The sequence below is a fragment of the Chiloscyllium punctatum genome, chromosome 10 (assembly GCF_047496795.1).
Source record: "Chiloscyllium punctatum isolate Juve2018m chromosome 10, sChiPun1.3, whole genome shotgun sequence".
Taxonomy (NCBI): domain Eukaryota; kingdom Metazoa; phylum Chordata; class Chondrichthyes; order Orectolobiformes; family Hemiscylliidae; genus Chiloscyllium; species Chiloscyllium punctatum.
In genome coordinates, this window is record NC_092748.1 from 117,142,783 (window position 1) to 117,157,479 (window position 14,697).

The following is a 14,697-nucleotide window of genomic DNA, read 5'->3' on the forward strand; positions in this document are numbered from 1 at the left end:
TAGAATCGTTGAATGGAGCTGACAGACCGGCCTGTCCTGGTAGTGTGTACAAGTCCTCTTTCCCACTGTAACTGGTGAGGATTTTCTTAAAAATTGGTAGTTGCCCAGTATCTCATCATTTCACTTCCCATGGACCTCTGAACTCATGGAATAACAACAACTTACATCGGAAAAGTAACTTCCTAACATTGTAACACGTTGTCACGTGTCTCACAGGAGCATCATCAGTTTCACATGTGAGACAATATTGTGACAAGTGACTAAAAGTTTTCCCACATTTGTGGGGAAAAATAAGAGAGGGGTTTAGGAAGGGAAATTTCAGAGCCAGTCTTTGAGCATTATAAAACCATTAGGCCCATCGAGTCTACATTAACCTGGTGTAAGGGTAATTCAGTTAGGTTGAAAGAGATTAGGGTGTACAAAAGTCCAAAATTGACAAAGCTCAAACATCGGTTGCTTGCAAGTGTTTAGAGATTGAGGGAGGTAAGGCCATGGTTTAGTTGGGGTTCAGGAGGGCAACAAAAACTACAAATGGCTGAGAAACTTTTGTACCTTTTACAGACTAGGAGACAGACGGTCGGCAGTCTCACAGGTGTTTTAAGATGGGTCTAGATGCCTTCGAAAAGTGGCAGCGCTACCATCCTGGTCTCTGGTTCCTTATGATTGGCACTTATCCTTCAGAACTTTCACCCTTTTGTAGCTGATGGGCCAGAACTTGATCAGTTTTAATTGACAGCTGTGACTGCCTTGGCTTGTGAAAGAATGTTCCGTGAAGCAGGGCAAGAAAGTGATGTAAACCTCATGATCCAATGGGAGAGGGGAAAATTGGAGACAAGAGGTCATAAATGAGCAGATTGGCTGTAGAATGAAGCAATATAGATGTGCATCTTTGGTATCTTTTGAGCATTGAGACAGTGAACTCTACCCGAGTTAATGAATGAAATGAAGCAATGCAGCAATTTTCATATGTTCAGCAGGCAGTTAAAAAAACTGGGACCTGGGAATGTGACAGTTAAGGGGGAATTGTACCTACACATGGAAGATAAAGACCAACAGGGACCCTTTCTGTGTTGTACCTTCTGTACAGCTCTCTTCTAGCTATGTATTTTCCTTCAGCGGGACATTGCTTGATAACGATCTGAAGCATCGAAAAGTTTACTCTTACATGGAAGTTGGTTAATTAAAATAAAACACTAAATTCCCACTTTTGTTTTCTTTATGCCATCCACTTAATTTTAATTATCCAATAAATTAATGGAGTTAAAATAAAACTGAAATCAATTGAAAGAACTGCAAATGGTGGAAATCTGAAACAAAAACAGAAATTGCTGAAAAACCTCAACAGTTCAGCAACATCTGTGCAGAGAAATGAGCGTTAATGTTTCGGGTCCAGTTTCCCTTATGTGGAAGACCAGAAAAAGAGTCACTGGAGTCGAAACATTAATTCTGATTTCTCTCCATGGGTGCTGCCAGACCTGCTGAGATTTTCCATCAATTGGTTTTTGTTTGAAATCAGTTGATTGAGTGCTGGAGGTTCAAGAGTGTGTTATGGAGTTTTCACTGATCCATACCCAAGCAAGCTTCAGTGTGGTCGTGTTTGGTCTGCAGCTAAGACGGGATACTTGTCTTTTTGACATTACTTTCTTTTTTCCCCCTTTTTCCTTCTGTCTCTATCTAGCTGAGCCACAATGTGAAGGTGGTGAAAATTAGTCCCTCAATGAAGCAACAGAGTCGGCTCCTACTGACGCTGCAAGACAAAAGCAGCCTGATCATTGACAAGGCTCCAAGCACTGATGCTCTGAACCTGAAGGAATACTTGGAGAACTTGAACCGTGCAGGTGAGTACTGTATTCACAATTGAACATGTGCCAGTGGGTGCCCATCTGAAGACACTGTCGATGAGCAAATGCAGGCTGAAGGAACATTTTTTTAAAAAGTGTGCTGGATATGGGGAGAGAAATAGTTAATGTTTCAGGTCAATGATCTGTCAGAACAGATGTATTGATGTGTGTTACAGGGGCTACTGAAGGCTGGTAGTTGCTTCCAGGGCAGCATTTAAATCTTCAAGTTTGTCATTTCCTCTGATTAACGAGCCTTCCCTGTCATTCTGCCTCAATCATTCAATATTTGATCCTGAGAGTCTTCAACTGATTTGACATCATCATTTCTCACTCCCAACTCATGCTGTGATGGCACACAGTATCCCCCAAAAGAGAAAAGGTGTGGGAGACCCTCTTCTATCTGGGTACAAACAAGGACTGCAAATGCTGGAAACCAGAGCTCTATTCCTGATGCCCGAAACATCGATTTTGCTGCTCCTCTGATGCTGCTTGACCTGCTGTGCTTTTCCAGCACCACTCTAATCTGGACCCTCTTCTACCTGCCTTGAGTAAGTGAGAACAGCCCAGGTAAAGTTCTGTATTTCGCCTGAGTTTCCACTGAGCTGAGACTGAGGTTGGGAATGCCACAAGAGGTCCCAGTGGATTGCTGAGGCCCTTCACTCAGTCTTTTCTCAATGTGTTGCTTCATCAAGTGTCAGACTTTATAATAGGAGACTATTCAGTATATCATGTCAGTACTTAATCTTTGAAAGAGCTATTCAGTTAATTACTTCCTGGATATTTCCTTAAACCTGAAAATTTATTTCCTTTTCAAGTATTTGTTCAATTTCCCTTTTGAACATTGTTATTGAATCTGCTCCCATTACTTTCTGATAACACATTCCAGTTGACAACAATTTGTTGTGTTGGGGAAAGTTTTTTTTAATCAGTGGTCTCTAGGTACGGAATCAAACAAGCTCTGCTTTAGAAAGAATAATCCTAATCTAATCCAGTCTAATGAGGTTCTGCAAAGGAATGCAGATCCCATGGATGTCATTTCCACATGCCCTGGAATTCCTCCAGGGTTATTCTGATTTCAAAGCTGGAAATAGTGTCAGTACTGGCGCTTTCAAAGAACTGTTCAGTTAGTTATTTCCTGGATATTGACTCAACTCTAAAATTTCTTTTCTCTTCAAGTATTTATTCAGTTTCCCCTTTAAGCATTCACACTGAATCTGCTCCTGTTACTTTTGGATAGAGTTGTTCTCATTACAAATGAGGCTCATTCAATTCCTACTCTGGCACCTAGCCTGGTGTGAGGCTCTTTGAATAATTTCAGCCTGCTGCTGTGTGATGTTTTGTTTGGTCTTTCAATTGCCATTCTGTTTCAGGGGTAAAATCGCATCAAGGATCTGGCAACTTTGGTGGAAATTTGGGAAACCGGATTCCGTCAAAGGACTCTCACCGGCAGCGATTTAACATAGAGAACCAGGTATGCCCTCCTGGTACAGTTTTGTGTTATGAAATGGTTAAAGTGACTCTTGACTGTTGCTTTTATCTCTATTATTGTTGAAATTCTGGTCTCTGACTCTTCGGAGATAAAACAAAAAGTCTGATGTTTACAATTTGTCAAATTCCAGCTTGAAAATACCTGAAACAAGAAGGGTATTCAACAACAATCTAAATTTGTATAGCACCTTTAATTGAGTATTTACCCAGAGAAGATTCTGCTTGACTGTAGTTTAGCATGGTCTAGATTAGAGTGGTGCTGGAAAAACACAGCAGGTCAGGCAGCATCCAAGGAGCATGGACAGGGGTGGAAGGGAGCATGATTTGGTGTGAGTTAAGATATTGGCAGCAGAATTTTGGATGACCGTGCTTTCAGGGGGTACAATGTTGCAAGCTCTGTAGGAGTACTCTTCTACATTCTATGCATATACTGGAATATTCACCCTAAAGGAGCCTTCCACATCCATCAAAGTTTTACCTGCACATCCACTAATATCATTTATTGTATCCGTTGCTCCCGATGCGGTCTCCTCTACATTGGGGAGACTGGGCACCTCCTAGCAGAGCGCTTTAGGGAACATCTCCGGGACACCCGCACCAATCAACCAAATCGCCCCGTGGCCCAACATTTCAACTCCCCCTCCCACTCTGCCGAGGACATGGAGGTCGTGGGCCTCCTTCACCGCCGTTCCCTCACCACCAGACGCCTGGAGGAAGAACGCCTCATCTTCCGCCTCAGAACACTTCAACCCCAGGGCATCAATGTGGACTTCATCAGTTTCCTCATTTCCCCTTCCCCCACCTCACCCTAGTTCTAAACTTCCAGCTCAGTAACTGTCCCCTTGACTTGTCCGGACTTGTCCTACCTGCCTATCTTCTTTTCCGCCTATCCACTCCACCCCCTCCTCCTTGACCTATCACCTTCATCCCCTCCCCCACTCACCCATTGTACTCTATGCTGCTTTCTCCCCAACCCCACCCTCCTCTAGCTTATCTCTCCACGCTTCAGGCTCACTGCCTTTATTCCTGATGAAGGGTTTTTGCTCGAAACGTCGATTTCGAAGCTATTTGGATGCTGCCTGAACTGCTGTGCTCTTCCAGCACCACTAATCCAGAATCTGGTTTCCAGCATCTGCAGTCATTGTTTTTACCTCTGGAATATTCACTGCTAATCATAGGGGAGGAGCAGAAAGAGAAATAATTACAAGTGATGCTGTGGCAATGGTTAGCTGGGTAATCAATGGATCCAGGTGAAAGCTGCCCTACCGGCTGGGTAACAGTGGTGAGCTGAAGGGATCCTTTGGTGCTGCAATGATAGTATCTCTAGTGCTAAGACACTACACTACAACACAAAAGAGTCCCTTCAACTCTCCGCTGTTACAGAACTCTGTCATACCATCTTTACTACATTGATTAGAAACCATCTAAAATTGAAGCTTGGTGAGAAAAAGACTGGAGAGGTATTGGAGGAGGATGGTGCGGTCACAGTGTCAAAGGCTGCAGCCAGGGTGAGGAGAGAAAGTTTACCTTTGTCACAAGATGACATTTATGACTTAGATAATACTTGTCAAATAATTTGTTTTCAGCATCCAAGAAACTAATACTCAGGCTGGGGTCCCTTATTACACTATAATACCTTGATATTTTCTGAATGTACCAACAGTTATAGCCACACCCTTTTTCCTTTCACGTTTAAAATGAATCTTGTGGCTTTTAAACATTCTTTTCAGACACCAACCAGACGTGATGAGACTCCAACCCGTAAAACACTGGGCAGCCCAGGCAGAGCCACCCTGCAACATGGAGCCAAAACTCCACAATCAAGCAGCTCCCCAGGAAACCGGATGGGAACAGCACTGACCCTGACCCCTCACACTTTACCCAGGTCAGTCCTGCCTGAGACTCTGTAGGAGACTGTATATAGGAGAGAGGCCTTTTGTCAGTGTCACTGCCACAGGCAACTTAAATGCTGAATTAAGCAATCCTTTGATTCTTTACATTAAAAATTATGTACAGACGACTATTTGGTGGAAGATCATTGGCAACTCAAATAGTCTTTCAAAGCAGATTCTGGGTAAGTTTGCACCTTCTGAACTGAATTGGTTGATTGGTTTTGTTTATAGGATGTGGGCATTTGCACAGTTGCACGTGCCTAGTTGCCCAGAGGGCAGTTCAGAGCCTCCACATTGCTGTGTGTCTGGAGTCACTTGTAGTCCAGACTGCCATAAGAATGGCAGTTTTCCTTCTAAGGATGTTAATGGGCCACATTTGGGTCATTTTTCAATAATTGACAGATCACCATCAGACTGGCTTTTTAATTCCGGATTTTTATTAGATTCAAGCTTTACCATCTGGCACTCCACAAAACATTAGCCTGGATTCTAGATTTTTCCAGTGACATTACCACCACTCCCACCCTCCTTTCGAGGATAATTTAGACAATTTCAGAGTTGTGGCAGAATTCTTGATCCCTCCTGTCCCAAGACCCTTAGAGATCTATAACTAGAGACTCCAAGTGAGGTTAGGGAGGAGACAATGTTAGCAATTCAAGTGCTAAGTGAATAAGTGATTGGGTTTTGGGCTTTGTTCTTTTATATGTTTTGGTAACATATTTCCTCATCTCATCCACGGAAAGATACGTTTGATGAGTTTAAATTCATTATGGTTTAATTTAGCTCTCTAACTATGTTGTACTCCATAGTCACAGTAATTGGTATGTAGGATAAACTGGAGAGGGGTGGGGACTCTTTGCATTAGAACAGTTTGATATAACACACCTCAGCTTACTGATCCTTTTATTACTATGGATTAGCTTACTAGGTTCTTTCAGAGGACGTTAGAGTCACATATAGGTGAGACCTGTTAATGGACCATTCTCTTCCCCAAAGGATATTTGTAAACTTGGTGATTTTTAATATTATCATCGATGATTTCAATGTCACCATTAGACTGGCTTTGAATTAGAATCATGGAGATGTACAGCATGGAAGTAGACCCTTCCGTCCAACTCGTCCATGCCAACCAGATATCTCAACCCAATCTAGTCCCACCTGCCAGCACCCGGCCCATATCCTCCAAACCCTTCCTATTCATATATCCATTCAAATGCCTTTTAAATGTTGTAATTGTACCAGCCTCCATCACTTCCTTTGGCAGCTCATTCCATACACGTACCACCCTCTGTATGAAAAAGTTGCCCTTTAGGTTTCTTTTATATCTTTCCCCCCTCACCCTAAACCTATGCCCTCTACTTCTGAACTCCCCGACTCCAGGGAAAAGACTTTGTCTATTTACCTTATCCAAGCCCCTCATGATTTTGTAAACCTCTATAAGGTCATCCCTCAACCTCCGACACTCCAGGGAAAACAGCCCCAGCAAATTCAGCCTCTCCCTATAGCTCAAATCCTCCAACCCTGGCAACATCCTTGTAAATCTTTTCTGAACCCTTTCAAGTTTCACAACATCTTTCCGATAGGAAGGAGACCAGAATTGCACACAGTATTCCAACAGTGGCCTAACCAATGCCCTGTACAGCAGCAACATGACCTCCCAACTCCTGTACTCCGTACTCTGACCAAGAAAAGAAAGCATACCAAACGCTGCCTTCACTATCCTATCTTCCTGTGGCTCCTCTTTCAAGAAGCTATGAACCTGCACTCCAAGGTCTCTTTGTTCAGCAACACTCCCTCGGACCTTACCATTTAGTGTATAAGTCCTGCTAAGATTTGCTTTCCCAAAATGTAGCACCTCACATTTATCTGAATTAAACTCCATCTGCCACTTCTCAGCCCATTGGCCCATCTGGTCCAGATCCTGTTGTAATCTGAGGTAACTTTCTTTGCTCTCCACTACACCTCCAATTTTGGTGTCATTTGCAAACATATTAACTGTACCTCTTATGCCCGCATCCAAGCCATTTGTGTAAATGACAAAAAGTAGAGGACCCAGCACCGATCCTTGTGGCACTCCACTAGTCACAGGCCTCCAGTCTGAAAAACAACCCTCTACCACCACCCTCTGTCTTCTACCTTTAAGCCAGTTCTGTATCCAATGGCTCGTTCTCCCTGTATTCTTGAGATCTGACCTTGCTAATCAGTCTCCCATGGGGAACCTTGTCGAACGCCTTGCTGAAGTCCACATAGACCACATCTACTGCTCAGCCCTCATCAATCCTGTCTGTTTGTTCTACACTTAGTAATTGAATTCAGATGTCCCCATCTTGTTACTAGTCCAGTGACATTATTGCTGTGCCACTGCATCACTTATAGCACGGTATCTTAGTGATTGTATGCTTCCAAAGACAATGCAAGTTCACCGTAATGTTAACCTGGGCTCTGTTATTTGGATTATGAAGAGAGGTTACCCCATCTAGGAATGTAGCTCATGGGATAGAGAAGGTCAAGGAATGTTTTAGTTGAGTTTTGTGTGGATTTGAAAGGAATTGTTGATTTGGATAAAACCTTTTTCTGCTGATGCCAAATCTTGGATGGGGCATGTAACCTTAAAATCTTTCAGGAGAAAAAATAGGAAATGTTTCCTTATGAAAGGGTGGTAGAAGTGCAGAACCTTCTCTAAAAATCAGTAAACACAAGCTCAAATCAACTGAGCTTATTATAATTGAGTTTGGTTGCTGAGCAAGTTAAATGATATGTAGCGAAGATGTGTGGATAGAGGTCAATCATGATAGATCGATAACAGAACTAGACCAAGCGAGCAATGGTCTTGACCCCTTCTTTGGTTGAACTTCTTATTCATTACTTCTGAGACTAAAATATTGCCATGGTCTTTCCAGACCATAGGACTGTGCTCTTGTTAGAGAGAGAGACAACTGGTGATAGTTTAACCTGATGGTCACCACACCTCAGCCAAGGGGAAAAATTGAGAAGGAGAGTCCTTTATGGTCACCTCCGCCATACTGTTGGGCATCAGTCTGCATCACAAACTAGCTGTCCAGCCAATTGAGCTAAACCAAACTGCTATTATCTTTCTGTTGAAGGACTGAAAAGAGAAAAAGGATGCTGACTCCAGACCTGGAATTAACTGAAGATTATCCTAAAGAGAATGATTCCTCCAGGTTAGTAGCTGCAGGAAAGCTGGAGGTGTAGGATCAGAATCATAATGCTATTTGAAGGTAATTGGAAGAGTTTCATGTCCAAGCCAGCTTTAAGAACTGCGAGCGATACATGATGTAAAAGGGTGTGATGGAGTTTGCACTGGCAAAGGTGATGGTCTTAATTGAGGGAGGAAATGGACCTAATGTCACTCCTGAGTAGACTTGTGAATAAGATTTTACCTTTATTTTCAGCAATAACAAGGTAACCGGTGACACTTCTCGCAAATTCTTGAGTAGTTATCGAGAAAAGCAACTGAGTATGAAGCAGGCAGAGGAGAGCAGGAGTTCTGGTAAGTGTTTTGTCTTTTGAAAGAAATCTTTGAACCACATGGGTTTCTCCTGTCCTCACCACTGTTGAAAGACTTATTTGAGTTCTGATTTGGAGACTGAGGTGTACAAGGGTAAAAATCACACAACACCAGGTTATGGTCCAACAGGTTTAATTGGAAGCACTAGCTTTCGGAGCACTGTCCCTTCATCAGGTGGTTGTAAAGTATGAGATCATATATAGCAAAAGTTTACAGTGTGATGCAACTGAAATTATACATTGAAAAAGACCTGGATTGTTTGTTAAGTTTCTCCATCTTTTTAGAATGACCATGTTGATTTCAGTTCTTTCATATATAACTCCCAGAACTTTTTTTTAGAAGTTACATTCTCAAGTGAACTTTCACAATAGGTGCAATGTTGGCCCAGATAGTACATTGAAGTTTGTGAACAAAATGTCAAAATGGAATAAAGCAAACCACTTTCTTATCGCAAAAATTCAAAGATTTTCAAATACACAGTAATAGTATAATCTCATTAGTCCCAAAATACTCCTTTATAAGTTGAAAAGAAAACAGTTTTTGTGCAGTAATGAAAACACATGCCTGGTGCAGTACCTAACAACAACACCACTTGTACAATACTAATACCATAGTCCCTGTCTCTAAACCTCAGGAGGTTTATGTCACTTGTGACTTCAACTTTTAGACTGAAACTGCAGCTAGCTACTTCCTGGTGCAGTCTCACAACTGCTTAAACGTAATCTGCTTTAATTAACCTATTTAAGGTTTTATCCCAACACTTCTGGCTTGGGACTATTGCTAGCTATTTACTGTAAGGTTTGCTATATATTCTTTCATCTGATTGAAATTGATATTCACCACTGTGCTGTAAGATATCTAAGGCAACATTGATGTTTCTGCCTGGATTTCCTTTATTGTTTTTAAAAAAAAGCTCCAAAAGTCGTTAGCTCCTTGAGACTTCATTATTTACCTTACTAGATCGTAAAAGTCCATTGGTGGTGCAAAGCATCAGCCAGAACACTCAAACTATTTTACAAGAAATCACTGTTGCTACAGAGATATTTCCAAACTAATTCTTAACTTCAGATACACAGAGAACTTGCCAGTTACTAACTCAAAATCCAGATACCCAAACCTAAGCTGAATAGTATTAAAAATCTATATTAAATCCTGTAGTTACATCACAATTCTCGTTCATCTGTTTTGTTTTAAATATTATATTGAGATACAAAGACTTTCTAGTTTTATGTGATGGTTGACTCCTCAATTCATAGTGCTTCCTAGTGTCATTTCTCCTCTTACTGTCTTGACTACTGCTTGCAAATTTGATCCCTGTAGAAAGTACTGCAGAGATCTGTGGATGTTAAAATTGTAATATAAATGTTTTGCAACACAGTTAATTCTGTTTACAGATACTCTCGTTCTAATCGCATAAGATTGTCAGATGAGATACAGTGTTAAATACTCTTCGCATGGAGAGCAGTGTCTCTGGATCTTAGTCACTCCTTGGGTTCTAGGTTGTGTACATAAGAATGTTAAGGACAGAAGGAGAATTGGGAGGGTGTCCTGAAGAAGGGCTTATGCCTGAAACGTCGATTCCCCTGCTCCTTGGATGCTGCCTGTCCTGCTGCGCTTTTCCAGCAACACATTTTTCAGCTCTGATCTCCAGCATCTGCAGTCCTCACTTTCTCCTAGAAGGAGAATTACTCTATATCTAACTTCTACCTTCCCCAGAAGTGTCTGCTGCTGTCTCTGCTTCCTTTCTAATAATATTCCTACACTTGTGATGAATAGAATATTGATATCTTTTCTAAAATTTCAATCTTGAAATTTCAAAATTTCCAAATGCAAAAGAGCCTGGCACACATGAAGATGTAAATGAGACCTGTTGTCAAAGACCTCCCATTTGTCACCTTATGGTTGTCAGATGCATTTTAATTGTGAAACCTACTGTATTAGGAGACGGACAAATGGTATATTTGGAAGATGGGAGCGTTGGAACAGGAGTAGGCTATTAGGTCCCTTGAGCTTGTTCCTTTATTCAATAGGATCGTGGCTGGTTGGTGGCCTAACTCCATACGAATTAATATCTTGGCTTCACAAAAATGTATCCATCGCAAATTTAAAACTAACAACTGATCTCGCATCTACAATTCTGAAGACGGGTCACCGGATTAAAAATGTTAACTGTGCTGTCACTCCAACAGATGCTGCCAAACCTGTTGAGTTTGTCCAGCGGTTTCTGGTTTCCTTCCATTGGATTAGGAAGGGGGACATGGGTTCAGAATAAGGAGTAATCAATTTAAAACTGATCAGAGCTGGAATAGCTTCTCTCAGTAGTAAATCTTTGGATTCTACCCTAGTGAGCTGTGGAGTTATTGTGTATGTTCAAGATAACAGTCAATACATTCTGTCATATTAAAGATATCAAGGATATGAACGTAATATGGGGGGAAATGGTGTTGAGGTAGATGATAGACCGTGAATGAGTTGAATAGCAGTGTAGGCTTGAGTGGCTGAATGGTTATCTCCTTCTGTATTGGGATGTTGGGCTCCAGTGTTGTAGTGCTTCATCATCTGACCACCAACTCTTTGCAGGTACAATGCCACTGCAGAGCTTTTATGGAAGCAGAGCCTCGTCTAAGGATTACTCTGCGGGGAATTCGTTTTTGGACAGGTATGTGTGGGCTGTAGGTTTGTGGTAACTTAACACACCCTTGGGAGCAAGGGAGGCCTCTTCTCTTTGCCCAGTTGTCAATGAGGCTCTTAAATGAGGTTGTGTGGGGGGAGGGAGAGAGATGTGTGGTGTCTGTGTGTTGGGGGAATTTTGGAAAGAGAAAACTCCAGGACTGGAAGCGTCATCAGTGATGGTAGACCAGTTAAAATGAGGGACAAACAAGATGCCAGGATGGTAGTGTCAAAATATCCAAGGGTCTTGTAGAGCTAGAGGAGGGAAAGGCCCTGGAAATTAGGTTAACACATCAAAGTATTTGCAAATGTTTCCCTAAGATGACGATGCAATATAAATGCTGAGGGGGTGAACTGAAGCAATTTGATCAGGTGGAGGCTTGTGTAAAGCATATGTCAGTACACACCTGTTGGGCGCCATTGTCTGTGTTCTGTGAATTTGATGTACTTAATTATTCTCCTTGCTTTTGACAGGTCCAGCCTTCTGGGCCAGGTTCCATCAGCTAAAAGGAATTTGGGGTTTTTACCTCAGCCCATCCCTCAGTCAGTGAAGAAACTGCGTGCAAATCAGGATTACACTGGCTGGAACAGACCCCGGGTGCCTCATGCCACACAGCTCCCACAGCCACTACAGGGGTAAGAAGCTTACAGGCATCTTGACTGGGTCAAGGCTTACACACATGCCACCTGTCTTTTGAATTTTGTTTGGAGACAGTCCTTGGGAGCTGTCACTTTGGTAATGGTGGGCTATTGACATGATGATCTCTCTCAGCTGCTGGAAACAAGCAGCTGACAAAGTTTAATTAGTCGAATTGTAGGCTTTTATTCTGCATTCTCTAGTCTGTAGGGTTTACTTTGGATAATAATAACCCAGGGCAGTTTGAACAAGGAAATTTATCCAGTGTTCTTTATTTAAAGTAAAGTGCCCTAGAAAAAATACTACAAAATTCTCACCCATACATTGCTTACAATCACAAGTGAACCCATTTCTGTGGATTTGTCTGAGGATCAGACTGAAAGAGGCGATCAGCCCACACTCTGCTCCAACTTCCAGTTATTGATCAGCCTTCTCCTGATCTAACTATAGTTTGAGCTAAGCTTCCTTTACTTCATAAAGGTAAGTTTTGCATTCAAACTTTTACACTGTCCAGTCTCCAACATAAGATTAGTTTGACCACTGGCAAATGCCACAAATGTGTCATCCATCACGTCTGGTTTGATTAATTGCTTACTAAGTTTGTTTTCCTCTCCCTGAAAAGAGACTTGTCTCTTGGACTCTTTGAACAACTTAAACTTTTGGCCAGCTTGCTCATATAGGCTATTTCCTTAGAGGTTTTCTGTCAACAATTCTGTGAGAATCACAAATTAACACAAGTCTGATTTATGTTCTATGTAAAATATAACCATGTATGGAATCATATCAGGTTCATTGCCTGTTTTAAACTGAACTTCAGCTATTCGGAGTTGCTGTGACAGTTCAATACAGTTACTGCTGAGTTATAACTCTTAATATAAACGTATGTATTCCTTCAGCAAAACAGAAACCAGTGAAAACCTGTGACCTTTCTCAGAAATAGGTCATCACTGGGCTTTGTGTGATTTCTCCCCTCATTTCGACTCACCCAGCAAATTGACATTACTATGTACAGAGTACATCCGAATAGTTGCAGTGTCGGAGGAGCCCATTTGGCCCATTGTACCTGTGCTGGCTTTCTGTAGAAGTAATCCATCTGGCATCATTTCCCCATTCATTATCTCATACCACTGCACGATTTTCCCAATCAATCCATGTTCCTGAAGTCCCTTGTCCTTAGAACTATTCATAAAAATCTTTACTGCAACCTCTAACGCTTCTATATTTTTCATATAGTGCCAGTTAGGATTCAATACTCTGTTTTGTTTTATATTTGTGCCCTCTTGTTATTCACACTCACTGCTGGACTGGATTGCGTCACTCCCTTCCGTATCCTGCTATTGTTCAGCCTTCTCTTGTGATCCTTTTAATGGCTTATCTTTGCTTTGGACTGTAGGTTTTCTAACCTTGGCAATACCTGTTATATGAATGCCATTCTGCAGTCCCTGTTTTCACTTCAATCTTTGGCAACTGACCTGCTGAAGCAAGGCATCCCATGGAAGAAAATTCCAGCAAATGCTTTGCTCAAGTAAGTATTTTGTGATCTGGAATTATAGCTTTGCATGAACTTGAGAACCTGTGTTAGTATTGAATCATAGAATCGCTGCATTTGGCCTGTCGAGTGTACACCGACCCGCCAAAGAGCATCCTTCCCAGATCTACCCTATCTCTGTCACCCTGCATTTCCCAGGTGCTAATGCACCTAGCCTGCACATCTCTGTACAGTTTGGGAAATTTAATATAACTAATCCACCTAACCTGCATATGCTTGGACTGGGGGAGGAAACTGGACCACCCATACACTGGGCAAAAGTCACCCAAAGGTGGAATTAAACCTGGTCCCTGACTCTGTGAAGCAGCAATGCTAACCACTGAGCCACTGTGTTGCCCTATTATGTAACTTCACCAAGTTTTTTTTTCTGCATGTGCAAGTGTCAATGAACACCGGTCAATAGACAATAGACAATAGATGCAGGAGTAGGCCATTCTGCCCTTCGAGCCTGCACCGCCATTCAATATGATCATGGCTGATCATTCCTAATTAGTATCCTGTTCCAGCCTTATCTCCATACCCCTTGACTCCACTATCTTTAAGAGCTCTATCCAATTCTTTCTTAAAAGAATCCAGAGACTGGGCCTCCACTGCCCTCTGGGGCAGAGCATTCCACACAGCCACCACTCTCTGGGTGAAGTAGTTTCTCCTCATCTCTGTCCTAAATGGTCTACCCCGTATTTTTAAGTTGTGTCCTCTGGTTCGGCACTCCCCCATCAACGGAAATATGTTCCCTCCTGCCAGAGTGTCCAGTCCTTTCATAAGCCTATACGTTTCAATCAGATCCCCTCTCAGTCTTCTAAACTCAAGGGTATACAAGCCCAGTCGCTTCAGTCTTTCCGTGTAAGGCAATCCTGCCATTCCAGGAATTGACCTCGTGAACCTACGCTGCACTCCCTCAATAGCCAGAATGTCTTTCCTCAAATTTGGAGACCAGAACTGCACACAGTACTCCAGGTGTGGTCTCACCAGGGCCCTGTACAGCTGCAGAAGCACCTCACAGTGGGGCAATGAATAATACTCACTCTAACTAATGTGCGTGTATGTTTAATGGGGACATATGTACTTGAAGTGAGGGAAGACGTAATGAT

The 14,697-nt window shown here is 42.2% G+C and overlaps 1 protein-coding gene across 3 annotated transcripts in view; it reads left to right on the forward strand.

Annotated features, from left to right (window-relative positions):
• Positions 1-14,697, forward strand: part of usp37 (ubiquitin specific peptidase 37) — a 56,339-nt gene that overhangs the window by 20,078 nt on the left and 21,564 nt on the right. For all 3 annotated transcript variants that reach the window (XM_072580016.1, XM_072580017.1, XM_072580018.1), the window contains exons 3-10: positions 1,679-1,838; positions 3,212-3,312; positions 5,060-5,214; positions 8,326-8,403; positions 8,635-8,732; positions 11,331-11,409; positions 11,895-12,056; positions 13,451-13,582. In XM_072580016.1, coding sequence (XP_072436117.1) covers positions 1,679-1,838; positions 3,212-3,312; positions 5,060-5,214; positions 8,326-8,403; positions 8,635-8,732; positions 11,331-11,409; positions 11,895-12,056; positions 13,451-13,582 — 965 coding nt within the window. The remainder of the gene's footprint in view (positions 1-1,678; positions 1,839-3,211; positions 3,313-5,059; positions 5,215-8,325; positions 8,404-8,634; positions 8,733-11,330; positions 11,410-11,894; positions 12,057-13,450; positions 13,583-14,697) is intronic.